This window comes from Canis lupus, chromosome 3 (genome assembly GCF_048164855.1).
Source record: "Canis lupus baileyi chromosome 3, mCanLup2.hap1, whole genome shotgun sequence".
NCBI classification, from domain to species: Eukaryota; Metazoa; Chordata; class Mammalia; order Carnivora; family Canidae; genus Canis; species Canis lupus.
In genome coordinates this window covers 57,512,763-57,531,588 of record NC_132840.1, presented here as the reverse complement: position 1 = coordinate 57,531,588, position 18,826 = coordinate 57,512,763, and the positions used below count along the sequence as shown (strand labels likewise).

Genomic DNA, 18,826 nt, shown 5'->3' with positions numbered 1-18,826 from the left:
CTCCACGGCCACCGGCCAGACTGCGACTTGCCGGGCTCCGAGCTCAGACTTGTGAGTGCGCGGGCACCCAGTGACGGGCGTTGAACCCGGCCTGCGTCCGGTCATGCCCTCGCCAACCTCCCACGCAGGAGAGGCTTCCCTGAGAGCAGATGCCGGGTCTCAACCTCCCCCGGGGCTCCCGCCCCTTGCTGGGACCAAGTGCGTCATTTCTCTCCGTGGATGGCTTGGCTTCCTTTCTTGGTGGGCACACACCTGGGTGCCCTGTCCCCCCAGGCCAGCTGACTGTCACAGCACAGCCTCCACGGCCTAGTCCTAGGGACACCTTAGCATCACCAGGGAGCTCACTTACTTCCCAAAAGCAAGGAAACTGAGGCTCAGGCAGGGGAGGGATGCACCCGGATCTCTGTGGGTAACTGCATGTGGGATCCTGACCCCCTGGACCCTCTCCAATGCCCCCTCCCCGGGGGCCACAGCCTGTTGTGCTGGGTTCCCCTTGGCAGGCAGCAGGTATGCTGAGAATGCTGTCACCTAGCTGGGGCCAGCCCCAAGCGCTGCTGAAACCACATGGGATGCAGACCCAGAAGTCAGGCCTGGGTAGCACAGGCTAAGCTATTCCCACAGGAGCATGTGTTTACTTCTCCAACGATCACTTTAAATTCGCTTTTAGGGAGTGTTTGGAGCAGCTCAATGCGGGCTCGATCTGAAGAAAGAGCACAGGTTCTGCATGCTCACGGGCACACAGGGGCTTGGAGTCCTTCCCTGGCCCAGGAGCTGACTCCAGCTGTAACCCCCCTGCTCAGGTGTGCTTGCCTGTACCATGGAGATGATCACCCCCCAGGCCAGGGGAGATGCGGCCAGGCAGGGCACAGAAGGCGCTGCCACGGTGGGCGCAGTGCCCGCAGGTGCTGGGGGCTGGGAGTTAGCGGCCGTAACCCCTGATGCAAACATGCCCCCCACCCCCCGGCCGGATGCAGGCCCAGCCCGCCACTGGCTCGAGATGGGCCACAGTGGCGCTGTCTGCATCGTGGAAATTTGCAAAGCCTGTCAGATCAGGAATCCTGTTTCCTGCAAGCCGGTGGGTAAGCATTTACCAGAAAGCCCAGGGCAGCATCATTACCCCGGAGACTCAAAATAACCTCTGTCCCCGGGGCAGAGGTGGTACACACCCATGTGGCTATTTTTACCGCCAGGCTGTTCCCTGAAGTCAGAACGGTCAATTCGACAAGACAAAACGACAAAACACGACAAAATGGTTCACAGACCCCCCACCCCCGCCACCATGGCCTGCGGCCCCAGGGCGCTGCTGGCGACTCTCTACCCCGTTTGGTGGAGACCCAGTCCTGCCACGATGGCCGGGGTGGGGGTGGGGGGCGGTGGATGGCTGGCCCAGTAGCCCCTAGGTGCCCAGGTTTCCTCCAGCAGCTCCCACAGGGATGCCGTGTCCCACCTGAGCCCGTGTCGTGCCCGGGTCTCTGGGTGGGAGCCAGCGTCCTCACTCTTTGGGAGCCCTATGGGGGCTGCTGCAGCCAAGGATGCCCACACAGGCTCATCTCAGGGACCCCACAGCACCCCGTCCACGCCGGTGAGCCTGTCCCCGACCCCTGGATGGCTGTCTGCCGGGCCTCGTGGAAGGAGGGTCTGGGTCCTGAGAGCCTGGGGAGGCAGCTCCCCTGGAACAAGGACGGGCTGCTGTGCAGGCGCCTGGGACTCCCCCCACTGGAGGGCTGAGCAGGAAGGGGAAGTGTGGTCTGGCTGGGCTCACTGCTCCGGGGTGGGCGGGAGGCTTGTGGGCGAGGAAGACGTCCTGCCAGCTGCGCCGGAGCCACCACACTCGGGCACCTGCCATACCCTCAGCTGCTCACGGATGGACACCCTTGCTACCCAGGTAAGCATCCGGGCCCGAGCCACCCGAGGGGTCACCCGGGGGTTGTAGCCCAATCTCTGGGTGGCCTTGGCGAGTCCACTCTGCCACCCACCAGCTGGGTGACCTCAGAATCACTGCACCCCTCGGGGCCTCCATTCCCCAGCGTGTGTTGGGGGGAAGAAGAAATCTGCGTCTCGGGTTGAAATGACACAATGACTGGCAGCGAGCTGTGTTACCTGGAGAGGGGTGGTTCGCCCTCTCTGGACTCTGATAGTGAGAGGACCCCGATGGGTGTGCGCTGGGGGTAAGGGGGCGAGGCAGTGACAGTGCAAACTTTGGGCTGCGTCGTGGGGCCCGTGCAAAACACCCTAGGGGCCACACACTGTGGCGCCGTCATGCGTGTGCATCTGCTGCATGGGGACTGGTAAGACATCCCGTGCTCCCACGGCCCTGGGGTCTAGCTATGCCGGGCTGGCCTCAGATCCCGGTCAGCCATCTGCTGCCACCCCGGGGGGAAATCACCGCGGAGGGGGCCTGGCTCCAGCCTGATGTTTCTAGTTCCACTTTGTCGCTCATCACTGGTCCCGAGGGCCACTGCCTTTCCTGGCCCCTCTGCCAGACCAAGCGTGCCAGCATGTGAACCTCCCGGGGAGCTGTGGAGGTGGGACTCCCCGTGCCTGGTAAGGACAAGATCTGGCGGCTTCTCAGTATTTTTTAGGATCAATGAACATGAAAACTTCAGACAAACAAGGGGAAGGGATGAGCCCACATTCCACAACCTCGCAACAAACAACGCAGAGTTTGGGTTTTTGCCTCCTGGTTTTTCGGCAGAGAGCATAGCTATTTTGAGAAGGTAGCACTGTCTTGTTTTGATTAAACAAGTTCTAGAGGGGACCTACGGGCCTCAGCGGCTGTCACCAGGCATCCTCAGTGCCCCCCACCCTCGGATGATACAAGCACCGTGGCCAAAGAGCCACCTCTGGCTCCTGGCACCAGAGCCAAACAAAAAAGGCCAGCAACAGTGGGAGACAATTTGACGGGACCCGAGGAAGGATTTATGGGTTGCAGAAATCCCGGGATAACTCAGTAGGAAGCTTGAGTCATCCGTAATTCCAAAAGATTCTGAGGAGGACATAGCCAACGCCGTGGAAACACCACAAAGGCCACCTGCTCAGGAGGGGCAAGCAGAGGCTCTTTTAAGATGTGATACCTGGAGTCTTGAAACCGTGTTGGGTTCATGCTTCATAGCGAGGCTGGCGGCAGAGCGAGAGAGGGGGATGGATCGTATTCCCGCACGGTGGAAGGTCTGCGTCCTGGGCTTTCTCCCCACAGGCCCCAGCCGCGCACCCAGGTGTCAAGGGGAGACATGGCATCGCATGGGCACGGGCCCTGCTCTGCTCCCTCAGGGTCTGGGGTTCCTGGAAGGTCACTGGGTTTCTTCTCATCTTCCTGCCACCTGATTGCTGCATGCAATCCACTGAGTGGCTCTTGCGCAACTCCCCCCATCGCCCAGTCCCACGCGGCGGGTGGGATGGCTCCCTGCCTCTGTGTGCGCTCAAGTCAACACGGTTCTGCATCCAACTTTTACTTCCTTTGGATTCCTTCTCAGGCTGTTATCTCTAGAAACGATATTACGGAATCAGAGGCAATGACCGTGTGATTACTCTTTGCTTCCCCATCCCCCTGACAAAAAAAAAAAAATTTAAGTCTATTTATTTAAGCAATCTCCACAACCGGACACGGGGTGGGGCTCAAACTCACAACCCCCTACTCAAAATCAAGAGTCGCATGCTGCACCAACTGAGCCAGCCAGTTGGTCCCAAGAATCTGAGTGTGAGCAGAGGCACAAGAGAGAATAATTTCAATTGGAAAAATTAAAAGAGATAAAAAGCTGAAATTAATTTTAATAATACATTTAACTTAACCCAATATATCCAAAGTTATCCTTCCCTCATATAGGCCATATAAACATTTATTAATGGGCTTTTTTTTCCCGTTCTTCTCTCTGCACGAAGACTTAGAGACATAGCAGGTGCTGTCCCGGGCAGGGCAGGCCTCATTCAAGGGGATTTGTGTCCCAGGCCACGAAGCCCTAACGCAGAGAGCAGGTGAGGAGCGGGACCCCATCTTCTTTCCTCCCATGGAGGCTTTGTTGGAGGCCTCTTGCAACTCCCGCTAGGACACCCCAACACACCCGCATTCTCTCTGAAAATTTTGGGCCTCGCAGCTGCCTCAAATCATTAATTTCTCTCAAGGGAAAAAAAGCCAGCTGTTTCAATACCCAGGACTTCATCATTAGTGGCTCTGGAAAGAAACAGAGGGCCTCATGCTCCCTACTTTTTTTAACACACTCAGCTAGATGAGGCAGGAAAATGCTGCTGGGAAGACATGTCAGAAAGAAAGTTCATGAACTGTTTCACGTATGCCAGTGTTTATGAGTGTTTGTGTAGCCATCTGCCTACACTATACAACTTGGTTGTGTAGGGGTTTTTTGGCGTGCTTTATTTATTTTTTTAAGATTTCTTATTTATTTATTCATGAGAGACACAGAGAAAGAGGCAGAGACACAGGCAGAGGGAGAAGCAGGCTCCCTGCGGGGAGCCTGATGCGGGACTCAATCCCAGGACCTTGGGGTCATGCCCTGGGCTGAAGGCAGATGCTAAAACCCTGAGCCACCCAGAGATCCCTGGTGTGTGTGTGTGTGTGTGTGTGTGTGTGTGTGTGTGTGTGTTTAAAGCAAGTGCTAAATAAACCCACAGTCTCTGGAATTCCCGGTAAGGGGACAGTATGACTTCTGTCACTGACTCCCCAGAAATGCCTTTTGGGGAAGTGAGAGCCAGGGCTGGGGCTGGGTCGTGACTGTGCTCAGCCACCCACTGGCCCTGAGGCCACTCAGACTTGCAACATGCTCGCTGGGAGGGTGAGCATGTTGCTGGAGTGGAGGAGGAGAGACTTTTGGGAGGCCGGAGCTCCACCCCCAGGTTCCACAGGGCCTCTGTTTCCCTGCCGGCTGTTCAGTGCCTATAGCGGCAGCTGAGATGGTAGGTGGACGCCAGGTGGCAGGCCGGGCTGGGTCGCTCTGGAATCAGGGTGCAGACTGTAGATCTAAACTGCCTGCCTGCCAGTATCCTCAGAGGTGAAGTGCAGCCACAGGTCAGGGGAGAGGCCTGTGGGTCATTCATTTGCATAGTCCTAAATCCCTCTGGATTGCTTACTGGATCCAGGTGAGGTCTGGGCCCTGCAGACAGCGGTAGAGAGCAGCCCTGCCCAGTGGAGCTGACTGGTCCGCATGGGTGACAGTGAACCTGTGAACCACAGGACGGACAGCAAGCCCCTAGGGCAGGGGCAGGGGCAGGGGCAGGGCAGGGGCAGAGTGTGTGGGCCCAGCTGGAGGAGGAACGCGTCCCTCCCAGCAGTGACAACTTGGGTTCTGCCTCCCACTCGGCCCGCCTAGCACCCGCCAACCTGGCTCCTACTTCAGAGAGAACAGGGGTGTTGGCTCTCCCTGCTTCCCACCCCCTGGGCCCCAGCATGCCCCTCTCCATCTTCCTTCCCTTCGGGCTGGGAAGAGGTCTCTCTTCTCTGTATTGCCTTCCTATCTCCTGTCCCGACACGTTCATGGTTTAGAAGCACCTTGAAGCCCCTCGTATTCTCAGTGAACCATCTTTCCTCTGCCTTCACGTCCAACCCGCTCTCACCTCTTGGGTCTCCATCACTCTGACGGTGGAGCCCCCATCAGGATCTCATCAGCCACAGAGGTCACGGGGTGCGTGAGATCCCAAGTCTGTCCTGAGGGCCGGATGAGCACTGAGAACCCCCTGACCAGGGCTGGGCCTCTAGCGGGAGTACGAGCTACATAAGACAGTCTTTGCTCCTATGTCACATTCACTTATATCCTCTGGGGACTCTGGATACGATCCTAGGATGCTCCCCGCGCTGGCCAACACCCTAGGGAATCCAAGGAAGCAGTCCCATCCCCTGAGGAGCCAAGAAGTCATTCGCAACCTAGTACTGATCAGGTTTTCTTCCTCAGAGTCTGGCACTCTCTGGCAAATGAGTTTGAATGGACAGGAAGCAGGGGGCAGGGGTGGGTGGGGAGCATGGGACTTTTGCAGCAACTTGATGACACAATTTCAGGCATTGTGACAAGCAAACAGGAGAGGTGTTTGGTTCGAGGAGTCTTTTGGAGGGGCTTGCACTCCACCATGCCAGTGCTACGACTGCCCCTGACTGTGGGGTTGGAGGAGGCAGGGCAGGGTGTGCAGATAAGCCTCCCCTGGGCTCACCCACCCCAGCTGTGGGCTCTGCTCTCTGGCCGGACACGTTCCTCCCTGGAACTGTGCTCATTAAAAGGACTAATTGCTGGGCAGCCCCAGTGGCGCAGCGATTTGGCGCCGCCTGCAGCCTGGGGTGTGATCCTGGAGACCTGGGATCGAGTCCCACGTCGGGCTTCCTGTATGGAGCCTGCTTCTCCCTCTGCCTGTGTCTCTGCCCCCCACCCCCCTCTTTCTCTATGAATAAATAAAATCTTTTTAAAAAAATAAAAATAAAAGGACTAATTGCCGAGTCCCACCCTGGACCCACAGATAAGAACTGGGAAGGGGCCTGGGACCCTGGCATCTGCATTTTCATGCATCTCCCAAAGCCCCCGTTTGGCAGTCACACATGAAAGCTCCACTGGTTTCAGGGAGACCTGGGGTGGGGGGTTGGCTTCTGAATTTTCCACTTGCTAGCTCTGCGACCCTGGGCCACTGACTCAGACCTAAGTCTCTGCTGTCTTCTCTGTAAATGGGCTTATAACCAGAAGCCGCCGTTGTGAGACAGAGCATGCAGAGCACTTCTGGCCTGGGCTACGTCAGCGCGCAGAGCGTGTTGCTTTTCTGAGACGTATTTTCATACTGCGGTTCTTGCTGTGGGGAACGAGACGTGGCCCACGGCTGAGGCCCTGCTGGAATTGGAAGCCCTCGGGTGAGGGTTCTGCTTTCAGTTCTGTTGTGAAAAGAAAAGCATGCACCAGCTTGGTGTCCACCCCGCAGCCTAAGAGAAGCATGAACTCTGGTCCAATGGCACTGACCTGGAATCTTGGGTCGTCAACTCCCAGCTGCGCTGCCTCTAGCAAATTGCTTCACCTCCTGGCGCCCCATTTCTACTGCGGGTGACAACAGCACCTCCATCGGGGAGGTTGTAATAGGAATTCAGAGACAAAAAAAAAAAGGAATTCAGAGACAAAGCGCACATCACTCAGGGAGAATTTTATGAAAACAAACAAACAGGGAGCACCTGGGTGGCTCAGCGGTTGAACGAACATCTGCCTTTGGCTCAGGGCGTGATCCCGGGGTCCTGGGATCAAGTCTTGCATTGGGTTCCCTGCGAGGAGCCTGCTTCTCCCTCTGCCTGTGTCTCTGCCTCTCTCTCTATGCTTCTTGTAAATAAATAAATAAAATCTTAAAAAAAAAAAGACAAACAAAACCACGGTGGCCAGGAACCACCCCAGATCAGTTAGAGAGTTGGATGTAGAGCAGACAAGCAGCGGTCTTTCAGGCTCCCTGAGTGATTCCAAGGTTCAAGCCGGGTGAGGGTTGGGAACCTCAATATTCTTTCAGTTTTTGCCCAGAGCCTGATACGTGCATCCAAGCTCCTCGACAACTAAAATCTGAGGGGCGCTCCCATGGTGCCTCTTCCCTTCCTTCCTCCAGGTGTGGTGTCCACCAGATGCTCCTCCAGGTGATGGCACCTGAGGTCCGGCCTGCAGCTCCTGATCTCCTCCCAGCAGCTGGGACCCTGGGTCTGCACACCTGTGCGCTTGGCCCCTCTCCTTTTGCTGTGCTCTGGGACTGCTGACCTGGGCCCACGATGATGATTCCTCTTCTGGTCTATACAGGGCCAAGGGTGCCCCTCGCCCTGGCCCCCAGGGCCCTGCCTCACCTATGAGCCCCAGTCCTGCCTCAAGAACCTCCCTGTGTCCTCAGACTCTTGACAACAAAGATATTCCCTCCCATGGGGCAGAGACACCTCCCAGAAATAGAGACCCATGTCTGACCCCAAGCCTCATGACAGGTCCCTACTGCTTCCTGATGAGGTCAGTGACCTTGGGCCCCAGGCCATGGACGTCTGTCAAAGATAGCAGAGCCCCTCCTAACTTTTCCTCCCTTTTCTTCCTGACTTTTTTTTTTTTTAAGAATTTTTTTTTAATTTTTTATTTATTTATGATAGTCACAGAGAGAGAGAGAGGCAGAGACACAGGCAGAGGGAGAAGCAGGCTCCATGCACCGGGAGCCCGATGTGGGACTCGATCCCGGATTTCCGGGATCGCGCCCTGGGCCAAAGGCAGGCGCCAAACCGCTGCGCCACCCAGGGATCCCTCTTCCTGATTTTCTACTGGCAAAACACAAGCATGAGCCCATGGAAGCGCTTGTGCGGGCGTCTCGTCCTGAGGTGAGAACCCGAGGTGGTCTGTGGGGTGACCCTACACGGCCCCAGCCTGTGATGGTGTCAGGCCACAGCCAAGGGAGAAGTGATGGCGCAGGTGGAATTGAGGTGGCTGCTCAGCAGCCGGGGAGACAAGATCATCCTGGGTGGTCCGGGCAGGAAACAGAGTCCAAAGAGGAAGAGGAGGCAGACGTGGCTACAGAGGGACTGCCAGGGACATGCCACCCAGCTGGTTCCGGGCATAAGGAAGGGGCCACGGCCCAGGAACACGAGTGGTCTCTCGAAGCCAAACAGAACAGGGAGATGAATAATAAATAAATAAAATATTTTAAAAATAGTTTCTTTTGATTACTAAGCCGACTGAGTTCAGTTGGTAAAATTTGGCAATGCTCATTTTATTTTTTTTAAGAAAAAATAAAGAAAAAAATTAAAAATTAAAAAAAAATAAAAGAGGGGCAGAGAGAGAGGGAGAAACAGATCCCCCTGCTGATCTTGGAGCCCCACTCAGGGCTCAATCCCAGGACCTCGGGATCATGACCCGAGCTGAAGGCAGATCCTTAACCAACTGAGTCACCCAGGCTTCCTTATGTGGCATTTCCTTAAGTCCAGTGCCCTGTGATCTCCCTGGACCCGGCAAAACCAAATTTCATGGGGCCCTCCTGAAAGCCAAGTTCCCAGTCTCTATGCTTCTCCTTTTTCCCCTATGTTCTTCTTCCTCTATTGTTTTCGTTGGCACGTCCTGAAAAGGTGATTTACGATAAAACCTCTGCTCAGTGCCTGCATGATGGTCAGGCTACCTGGTTAACTGACAGTTCACCCCGTTAAGACTAAATCCCCAGCACACCCACAACGACCATGGATAAATGGCAAAAGAATAATGATTATTGAAAAGTTGAGCAAAAAAGCTGCAGAACGATGCGCGTACAAGACCACTAGTTACACACAATTGGTATGGCCAAAAGACGTTCTATTTGGTCAAGCCAAACCTTCACTAAAACAAACAAACAAAGTTTGGAACTGAAAACCCAAATTACAGTAGAAACAACATCAAACATCATAAATGAAGACACGATGCCGGTAATATAAACAGGTACTTAGAGAGTGAGCCAAGTCAGAAGTCTTTGTAGGAATCAGAGCTTTAGCTTACTTTACCCCCGTTCCCCTGACTGGGTCTCCGTTTATTTTATTTTTTTTAAAGATTTTATTTATTTATTCATGAAAGACACAGGGGGGAGAGAAAGAGAGAGAGAGAGAGAGAGAGGCAGAGACAGGCAGAGGGAGAAGCAGGCTCCATGCAGGGAGCCTGACATAGGACTCGATCCCGGGACTCCAGGATCATGCCCTGGGCCGAAGGCAGGTGCTAAACCACCGAACTACCCAGGGATTCCCTGGGTCCCCGTTTATATTGCTAATATTACTCAGAAGCATGAATTGGAAGTGGCTCTGTATGAACATGCATGAGTTTCCATTTAGCTAATACCAGGGATATGCCAGGCCTCAAGGATCATTTTTTTTTTCAAGATTGTATTTATTTATTCATGAGAGACACACAGAGAGAGGCAGAGACCCAAGCAGAGGGAGAAGCAACCTCCCTGGGGGGAGCCCGATGTGGGACTCAATCCCAGGACCCCGGGGTCATGCCCTGAGCCGAAGGCAGATGTTCAACCACTGACCCACCCAGGTGATCCAAGGATGATTTTTTTAAAATTTTAATATCCAAATAGAGTGCTCACGCCCTGGATGAGGGGTGCCCCGTCCCTCCCCCAAGAGCTCCCCGCATTCCTATTCCTAGGAATCCCACCTGCAGGCTGCTCCCCACTGGCGGGGGCCTCACGGCTGCTGTTTTACTCACACATACATTACCCCTGGTTGGAAAACCACCACCCACATGTCATTACTCCCCCGGCTCCATTCCTACAAACTTTTATTGTGCAATTTTACTGCAGATTTGATGGTGACAAAAGATTACAGCACAATATGACAGGGGCAACAGCTTCAGACTGAACATTAGTCATCACTATCCTATGAGAGCATTGGTCATCTTCCACCGCGGGGACCTTCCAACAATCCTCAAACCTTCTGCTCTCTTGTTTCCTTTTCTTATCTTTTTTCCCTCTTTTTCAGCCCAGCTTTACTGAGATATGATTGACTTCTAACATTGTGTGGGTTTAACATGTAGAGCGTCACTGGCCGGCACCGCTGCCATGTTGTAGAGGAGGACACACCGATGCTCAGAGGGGCTTCAGGACTTTGCCTGAGGTCTTCCGGCTGCGCAGGGGGAGGGTTTGCCCCAGCCAGCGCCTGCCCAGCCCCTAAGCAGAGGTAGCCCCTCCACATGGTAGACAACGGCCCCCCACCCCTCCCTGCCAGATGCTCTTGCTCCTGCATCATCCCTCTGTCTCCATTCTCCTCAGGGTCTCATTGCGATGGATTGGTGGAGGGACAATTTCTGGATCATCTTAGCTGTGGCCATCATTGTCGTCTCCACAGGCCTGGGCCTTATCCTGTACTGTGCCTGCAGGCAGCTGCTTAGACAGGGTAATGGTGGTATCCCCTGGGGCAGGTGGAGGGAGCAGATCTGGGGTGCATATCCTTGTGCATCAGGGATAAGATGATTTGTTCTGGGCCTGTATTGGCTGAATTTTGGATTAAGCATCATGTGCTCTGGGTTTGAGTCCTAGCCCTCCCACTAGCTTACATCTCTGAGCCTCGGTGTCCCCATCTGCACAGCAAAGGGAGGGAGGGTAACTCCCGTCCAGGAACTCCACAGGCCCCCGCAGGGTTTGGGTGAGGGCAGAATCTGTTTCAAGGCACAGGATGCTCCAGCGCTTTCTCTCTCTGGTGTGGCTGCTGGCTTACCTCCGGGACTTAGGAGATAGCTCAGATCCAAGGAATGTCAAAGGTTGTCTCAATTCCAAGCCCATCAAGTTGTACACATGTTAAATACATGGGAATATATACAGCTTTTTTGTAGGTCCATCATCCCTCAACAGAATGGGTTTGGTTTTTTTTAAGATTTTATTTATTTATTTATTCATAAGAGACACAGAGAGAGAGGCAGAGACACAGGCAGAGGGAGAAGCAGGCTCCCTCTCGGGAAGCCTGATGCGGGACTCAATCCCAGGACCCCGGGATCACACCTTGAGCCGAAGGCAGACGCTCAATCCCTGAGCCACCCAAGGGCCCCCAAAGCAGGTTTTTTACAAAAACACTGTCTTAATGCATGAAAAATGAGCTTAGTCCGTGACCAACACGTTGGCCATCCCGGTTGCCTTCTCTAAAGTCATACTCTGAATTTTCCAGAGTGCAAGCTGCCTTGGCCAGAGGTTGTTGGCATCCTCAGAATATAAACGAGCAGCTTCCTGAAGGCCCTACATGAACTTTAGATGACCTACGCGCAGGTTTCCACTTTGGTGTTCACGTCCCGAAACACGAAATCCTTGACTTGATTTGATGGTGTGTTTTCTTGAGATCCTACCCCTCTGTTGACCTGCAGAGGATAAAGAGAGTGAGAGGGGTGGCCAGCTCCCCTGGCGGGGCAGCCTGGACAGGCACCCCTCAGTGTCCTGGGCCTGCCCTGAAAGGTTAGAGCCACACAAGGAGTGAGACCCTGTCATCCTCCTCAACCTCTTTTTGTAGATAAGCCAGTTAAGGTTCAGAGAGAAGCCAAGCCTCGATGAGGCCACAGGAGTTGGGGGCAGAGTGGGGACCAGAGCTTGCATCCACCGGGCTGAACATTAGTCCCTTCACCCCTTGGCGGCAATTGGTTTTTTAAAGACAAAGCATATTCTGGGTCCCATGGTCCTCTGTCCACCTGCCTTCTTAAACTGTTTCCTTTTTTAGATACGGACGAAAGCATGACCCTAAAACAAAAACCTTACCCCATTCTCTTTTATCTCAACCCACTGCTCTTCACATGTAGGTTATAATTAGCAGTAACGTGTAGGTCCAGCACACCACAGTTTATGAACGGCTTTTCTCATTCTTTCTTTCATTTCCCCCCCAACCACACTCTGGGTTGCTCATTCCACCACTATTTCTGGGCACTGAGGAAGCAAGCAGGGTCCACCCTCGTGAATTAGCCAAAGGCCGGAAGACTTAAAGTCAGTCTCCATCCCTTACCTGCTCCGTGTCCCCACAGTGGTTCTTCCCAACTCCACCCCAAAACACCCTGAACACACTCAGTGTCTGAGGGCCTCTGAACTCTAAAGTCACATCTTCTGCTAATTCCTCACAAATGAAATATGCTTATTGGATTCCTCTTAGGCAAGAAGTGGGAAATTGCCAAGCCCTTGGAAGAAAAGCGAAGAGATGATGAGAAGATGTATGAGTAAGTCAGGGGAACCGGTTGGTCTTTTCTGTCTAGAGAGCCCCGCGCTCACACCCGCCCCTGCACCTGCACTTCTCCGCGGGATGCCCTTGACGCCTACTGCGCCTGAGCAGCCAGTGAGCAGTCACATGTGCCAAGTCCCCCTGCACCAAGGGGAAAAGGATTTGGGCTTTTGGGGCCTCAGGGCACCGTCTGGGGCTCCGCTCTCCAAGTCGTCCTGGGCTCGTCTCATTTCGTAGAGGTCACAGGTCAAGCTCTGTGCGCTGGGCCCACCACTTAGGGTTAGGCCTACCCTCCTGTCCTTTTCAAGATTTTATTTTTAAGTCATCTCTACCCCCAAAGTGGGGCTGGAACTCACACCCCTCCTAGGTCAAGAGTTGCAGGCTTGCTCTACTGACTGAGCCAGCCTGGTGTCCCCACCCTCCTTTTCTTTAGATGGATCACAAGTGTAGTCTGTTTAAGGCTGGGTGCTTAAGGAAAATAGGCCCCTTGTTCTACTTCTGTATTTTGTGATATATTTGGGGCTTTTATGATTGCTATGCGTTGGGCATAAACCCAGGTTCACCTTTAGGGTTGATGACTCTCTCGAGAAGGACTCACAGGACCCAGAAAAGCTACTGTAGTCACACTTACGGGATATTGTAGTAGAAGGGCGCAGAGTAAACTCATCAAAGTGGAAAGTGTGTAGGGTAGAGTCCAGGAGAAATCAGGGGCAAGCTTCCAGGAGTCCTCTCCCAGTGTGATCTCATGGAGCAGGCTTTCTCCCAACGTGGGTTTGTGGCACCATGTGCAAAGCACGGCCAGCCAGATAGGCTCACAGAGCCTTGGTTCCAGCTGTAGAGTGGATAATTCATCATAGCCTCCAAAAGGGCTGGAGATGGAGTGTATACTATCCAGTGCCGCTTGGCTTCTTTGGTGAGCTGTGTTTTGTGAGTGTCATGCCATGTGTGTGGTTGTAGACGGCCCACCCTCGCTCCTATAGTCTTCCACGGTGGGAGTGCACCATGACGAATTTATCCACTCTGTGGCCAGTGCACACCTTGGTGGTGTGCAGTGTGGGGCTGTTGTGCATGGTGCTGGGATGGATATTCGGGCACACGTCTTCTGGTGAGCACACGCAAGCCTTTCAGCAGAGTGGGCCCACAGGCGTGGACTGTGGTCACGGAGGTGGGCTGCGGTCACACATTGTGTGCACAGGTGGCTTCAGGAACTCTTGTGTCTCTGCAAATCAAAGCGCACCTGGTGCTTATTACCTCCCCTGCCTGAAACTGCCTGGGAAGGCACGCTCCATGCTAAGTCCAGCTGGTCCCCGGGCACAGAGGCATCCTCTTCTTTACAAATGGTATACAAAGGGATCCCTGGGTGGTGCAGCGGTTTGGCGCCTGCCTTTGGCCCGGGGCGCGATCCTGGAGACCCGGGGTCGAATCCCACGTCGGGCTCCCGGTGCATGGAGCCTGCTTCTCCCTCTGCCTGTGTCTCTGCCTCTCTCTCTTTCTTTGTATGACTATCGTAGATTTAAAAAAAAAAAAAAAAAAAGCTATATAGCTTTAAAAAAAAAAAGGTATACAAAACCTAGAAAAGGCGATGCCTCCTGCTTTCAGGGACCAGGGTCTGAATGTTCAGCGCTGTCCTTCTTCTCATGCTGACCACCAGCATGGTCAGAACCACACCCTGATCTCTCTCTCTCTCCAGGAATGTTAACAATGAACCGCTGGTTCAGTTGCCCCCTCTGCCACCCAGAGGTCTGCTTTTTCCAGAACACACATGTAAGTATCTGTCTCTGATCGCAGTTTCCTTCAGGGTAACAAATGTATCTGAATATCTCAGCTCAGGCTGCCCAGGACAAAGTCCCATAAACCAGGTGATTTAAGCAATAGGAATTTTCTCGTGGTCCTGGAGGCTAGAAGTCCAAGACTGAGGTGCCAGCCAGTGTGGCTGGGGATGCTGGGGTGGGTAGGGAGAGAGGGAGGGAGGGAGGGAGAGAGACAGTGAGTGAGCTGGTGTTTCTTTTTATAAGGAGACGAAGCCTATGAGATCAGGGCCCCACCCTTGTGACGTCATTTAGCCTTCATTACCTCCATAGAGGTCCCGTCTCCGACACAGCCTCACTGGGGGCTGAGGACTTCAACATATGAATGTTGTAGGGATGCAAAACTCAGTCCAGAACCCTGGAATCTGCAGACGGTAGCATCCTTTTGGAAGGGACAGACAGGTCGGAAAGGGGACGGGGTAAGCAGCAACGCTCCCAGCTGTCGCTGTGTAAATTCAAACCCCTGCTTGGAGCATGAGTCAAAAGGAACATGGGGGTGTCACTGGGCCTACTGCACTGGCCGCTGGAAAAACTCCGCCTGGTCCCCTTGACTGGAATGTTCCTCTCTAAGCTGCTTACATAGGGGCCTCACTTCATCCTTCACAAGTCAGCTCAAATGTCGGCATCTCGTGGCGCCTAGAGGGGCTGAGTCAGTTAGGTATCCAACTCTTGGTTTCGGCTTGGGTCACAATCTCAGGGTCCTGGGATCGAGTCCCACGTCTCCTGCTTCCTCTGCCTCTTCTCCTCCCCCGTTCTCTCTCTCTTTCTCAAATAAATAGATAAAATATATATTTTTAAAATGTCAGCACCTCAAAGAGGCCACTGCCGCCTACCCTCTGTAAAGCGAAGGCCATTATCCAAAATTGTCTCATTTCATTATTACTCAGTTGTTTACGACCCGTGGAACACAAAGCCCTGGGAAAACAGGAGCCTTTCTTATCTTGCTCACCATGCCTTAGCCACTGCTGAGAGCAGTGCCTGGAGCTTAGGAGCTCATAAGAACGTACTGCTCACACAGATAAATCCTAATATGAGCCCACATTCATTGAGCAGCCCTGTGCGAGGCACCTTACAGACACCATCTCATGCCATGTGCTCAACAGCATTATGAGGCAGGTTTGTGGTTATTCCCCTTTGGCAGATGAGGACATGGAGAAACAGAGATGTTCAGTGACTCACCCGGGGCCACACAGCATGTGACAGCTCGGGCCTGGGTAGGAACCGGGGGTCTGACTGCAGTGCCCTGCGGGAAATGAAGGGTGGTCCTCTCTCAGGCCTGCGTGAGGAAGACGAGATTGTGGTAGAGCCACTCTGGTCCCATCTGAGGAGAGCTGGCTGTCTTGCTTTTCTTCCCTGTGGCCACTTGGGTGCTTGTGCTACATACCTGTTCCCTAATTCCACGTTCTGCAAACACCACCATCCCCTTTCCTTCTGAACAGAGATCTGTGCCTAAGTAATTACGGGAAATTCTGAAAAACACTGTAAGTCACTGTGAGGGATGTGCCAGAGAAGAAATGTGGTTTGCATCACTTCCCCATGAGAATGAGGCTCCCACACAACTCTACTCATCTGGGTACTAGCTCAGGTCGGCGTGTTGTCTACACTTCTGTTTCATGGTTCCCATGCCATGTGTGTGGCGTGCAGGCAGAGGGACCCGGGAGCCAGGGTGTCTGACCCACATCTGCCTTTCACTCACTTGCGGGATCCCGAGGCTGGGTCATGTCTGCTCATCTACAACTCCCACAGATGGGGTCGGGTCCACCAGGGAGTGGGAAGGTCACCCAGACCCATGGAAATCACGCTGAGTCACTTAGTCAAAACCACGTAAACACACAGTAGCTTTGCCTCTAAGGATTTATTTGCATGTTCTAGTCCCACAGGAACCCCCAAGTCAGCCATCGAGCACATACTCACTGGTCAACAAAGTGAGAAACAAGAAGACGGTTTCCATCCCGAGCTACATTGAGCCTCTGGATGACTACGATGATGTTGAAATCCCCGCCAATATGGAAAAGCAGCGCTTCTGAGACAACCGTTCCTTCTTTTTTGACAAGCCCAAGGGGGTTCACCCAGCTTTTTAAACCAATCGAGAATGAGTGAACTGCCATAGGTCATGGGATCCTGAAAGCCAGTGCTCACGTAGTGGAGCTCCTTTAAAATCAACACCTCCTGAAGCTCAGAGCATCAGCATCCAGCAGAACCCACGCTGAGGATCTGCCCTGCGGACCTGGAGGGCTCAGGCCTTGAACTCCTGTCCATTGGTTCCTTCAGGAGGACCTCCGGGGCCTGTGGCTCTCCGACCCCCTGAACCTGTGAGAAACACTCCTCCCCCTTCCTCTCTTTTGTTTGGTTCTAAGTGATGCTACATTTTGGTGTCTGACTCCAGAGCCTTCAGGCTCCCACCCCCACCTTGGCCCCCCGGGTCCTGCCCACCTCCTTGCAGCTTCTGCAAGGGTGAGTATGGCTCTTGCTTCATGTGAACCAACCCCCCAACATGCATCCCAAACCCCAGTGCCTCCCCATGACCTTGGCCAGATGGACCTCAGAGATTCAGGTTCTCACCCATCTTTTCTTGTGCTTCCCACTTGTATCAATCAACGGGGACAGATGTGATCTTGGGGGGCCAAAGCACACACGTTACATGCAGCTGTGTCATTTTGCACTATGTGCGGGGTGAGGGGGTACAGGAAAGGCAGGTTTCCCCAGGGAAAAACCATGGGGAAGAGGAAAGAAAGGGACAGTGAATGGGCAGATTCATCTGTGAGTCCCTTGGGTGACTTTCTGTGCAGACAGCAGCAAGGTCACCGCCCTGTCCTGCTGCAGCAGTGCCTGCATCCTCTGGAACCCCATCAGTCCCCTAGCGCTGACTGGCAGGGTCCCCGGGCTTGACGCATCCTCAGTGGACCCGAGGCGCTGATGGCCAAGCCTTCCCTGGGGAACCCGGCACCGAGCAGGCTCACGGGGAGAGCACTGAGGGCCTCGGGAAGGCGAGCAGGGCCCCTGGGGCCGAGCCCCTCCTCAGAGACGGACATGTGTGCCTGCCGCCGCCAGCTGCTGGGATGGCCTCGCCGCTGCCTGCTGCCCTACCAGGGGGGACGGACAGTGGCACATGCGCTTCCTCTCGCCTATATCCCAGGACATGTGGATGTCCCGCCACCCGGGGTCACCACCGCCTTGCTGTGGGGCATGGCCCTGTGGCCCCTGAACTCATGAGCCAGAGAGGACTCCCTCCCCAAGTTACAGGGGAAAGATTAATACGCCAAAGGACAGAAGAGTTTGGCCCGCGTGCTCTCCCTCTTACAGATGTTTGGCAAACCATCCAAGTCTACGACGGGAGTTAAAAGCAAATACCAGGGACAGGTTACCTCCTACCTCCTCCCTCCTCCCTGGTGTCTGGGATGGCACCATCTCCTGTACTCCTGCCACACACACCCCAGGCCATACCCAGATGGCTGCTCTTCCGCGGGCTCTTCCCAGTCCGTGCCCCAACCCTGCTGGAAGAAGGAGCAATGGGGCCACCTCTGTGGGCTCAGGGCCCTCTGCTCATGACTCCAGCCATGCCTCATCCTGGGTCTCAGACCTGCTGCCCCAGGAACCCTCCCCCTCAAGTTCAACATATCCTGAAAGGAACCACGGCCCACCCCCAATCCCAGACTCCTTCTGCTGTGCTACCTTCTCAATCCCTGGAGTCAGAATCTGGTCCAGGGTGTGGGGTCCTCTGCTCCGGGGTCCCCACCTCCTGTGACTGTGCCTCTCCAGCAGCCCCCCGGGCAGTCTCCTGCCACTGACATCTCAGCCTCCGGTCCCCTTTCTACACAGCAGCCAGTGGTTTTTCCAAGGGGACATCTGACCACCCCATTCCCTTGCCTAAAGCTCTTCTTCACCCATTGCCCTCAGAAGAACTCCGAACTCCTTCATATAGGTTATGAGATTTGTCAAGATCGGGTCCCCAGGTGTCTCCTGCAACCTTCCTCTCCCCACTCCTTTGCAACTTCCAAATTTTTGGCTATAGTCATTTGAGATGACCTGGTCTGTAGTCCCTCTTGCCCCTATTGTTATGCGCAGCAACCTCCCACCTATCTAGAACATTCTTCCCCACCCTCTCATCCCATCTCTGCTTAGAGCCTTTCCTCTGAGGTGCTCTTCCCATAACATTAGCACCCTAGGATGATCTACTTACCCGTCCTTCTCCCCTACTACATTGACAGCAACGTGAGGACGGTGTTCTCTCCATCCATCCATCCATAGCACACTTCCCAGGCACTTCATGGATACTCAATAAACACGGCAAATGAATGATCAATTGAATGAGTGTATGAACTTGGCCTTTTGGGAGCACATCTCCCTCTGTATTACAATGGCCTGATTACTTCCCCACCCTTCTTTCTAATCT

General features: G+C 54.1%; 2 protein-coding genes across 6 annotated transcripts in view; one reads left to right on the top strand and one right to left on the bottom strand.

Moving 5' to 3' along the window:
• ZFP3 (ZFP3 zinc finger protein) overlaps nucleotides 1-18,826 on the bottom strand; it is a 91,060-nt gene that overhangs the window by 32,404 nt on the left and 39,830 nt on the right. For 2 of the 4 annotated variants that reach the window (XM_072821595.1, XM_072821598.1), the window contains 2 exons: nucleotides 13,257-14,567; nucleotides 11,298-11,783 (listed from right to left, as the gene is read on the bottom strand). The exons of 1 other annotated variant lie outside the window; for it this stretch is intronic. The gene's annotated coding sequence lies outside the window, so the exon portion shown is untranslated. Of the gene's footprint in view, nucleotides 1-11,297; nucleotides 11,784-13,256; nucleotides 14,568-14,698; nucleotides 14,816-15,612; nucleotides 15,710-18,826 lie in introns of those variants that run through there. One more of the 4 variants, XM_072821597.1, reaches the window with a different exon arrangement.
• SCIMP (SLP adaptor and CSK interacting membrane protein) lies at nucleotides 1,736-18,741 on the top strand. Of its 2 annotated transcripts, XM_072821601.1 has the most exons (6): nucleotides 1,759-1,885; nucleotides 7,561-8,299; nucleotides 10,708-10,831; nucleotides 12,560-12,623; nucleotides 14,316-14,389; nucleotides 16,306-18,741. In XM_072821601.1, exons 2-6 carry the CDS (start codon nucleotides 8,129-8,131, stop codon nucleotides 16,458-16,460), a joined length of 588 nt encoding a protein of 195 aa, XP_072677702.1. In that variant the 5' UTR covers nucleotides 1,759-1,885; nucleotides 7,561-8,128; the 3' UTR covers nucleotides 16,461-18,741. The 2 variants fall into 2 exon arrangements, with proteins under 2 accessions (XP_072677700.1, XP_072677702.1); XM_072821599.1 differs by lacking the exon at nucleotides 7,561-8,299 and having other exon boundaries at nucleotides 1,736-1,885.

Excerpts from the sequence above, each read along its gene's own strand:
- SCIMP (XM_072821601.1), top strand. The coding sequence starts at position 8,129 with ATGCACCGGGAGCCCGATGTGGGACTCGATCCCGGATTTCCGGGATCG. Across the intron at positions 8,300-10,707 it reads TGCGGGCGTCTCGTCCTGAG|GGTCTCATTGCGATGGATTG; the intron begins GTGAGAACCCGA and ends CATTCTCCTCAG. Across the intron at positions 10,832-12,559 it reads CAGGCAGCTGCTTAGACAGG|GCAAGAAGTGGGAAATTGCC; the intron begins GTAATGGTGGTA and ends GATTCCTCTTAG.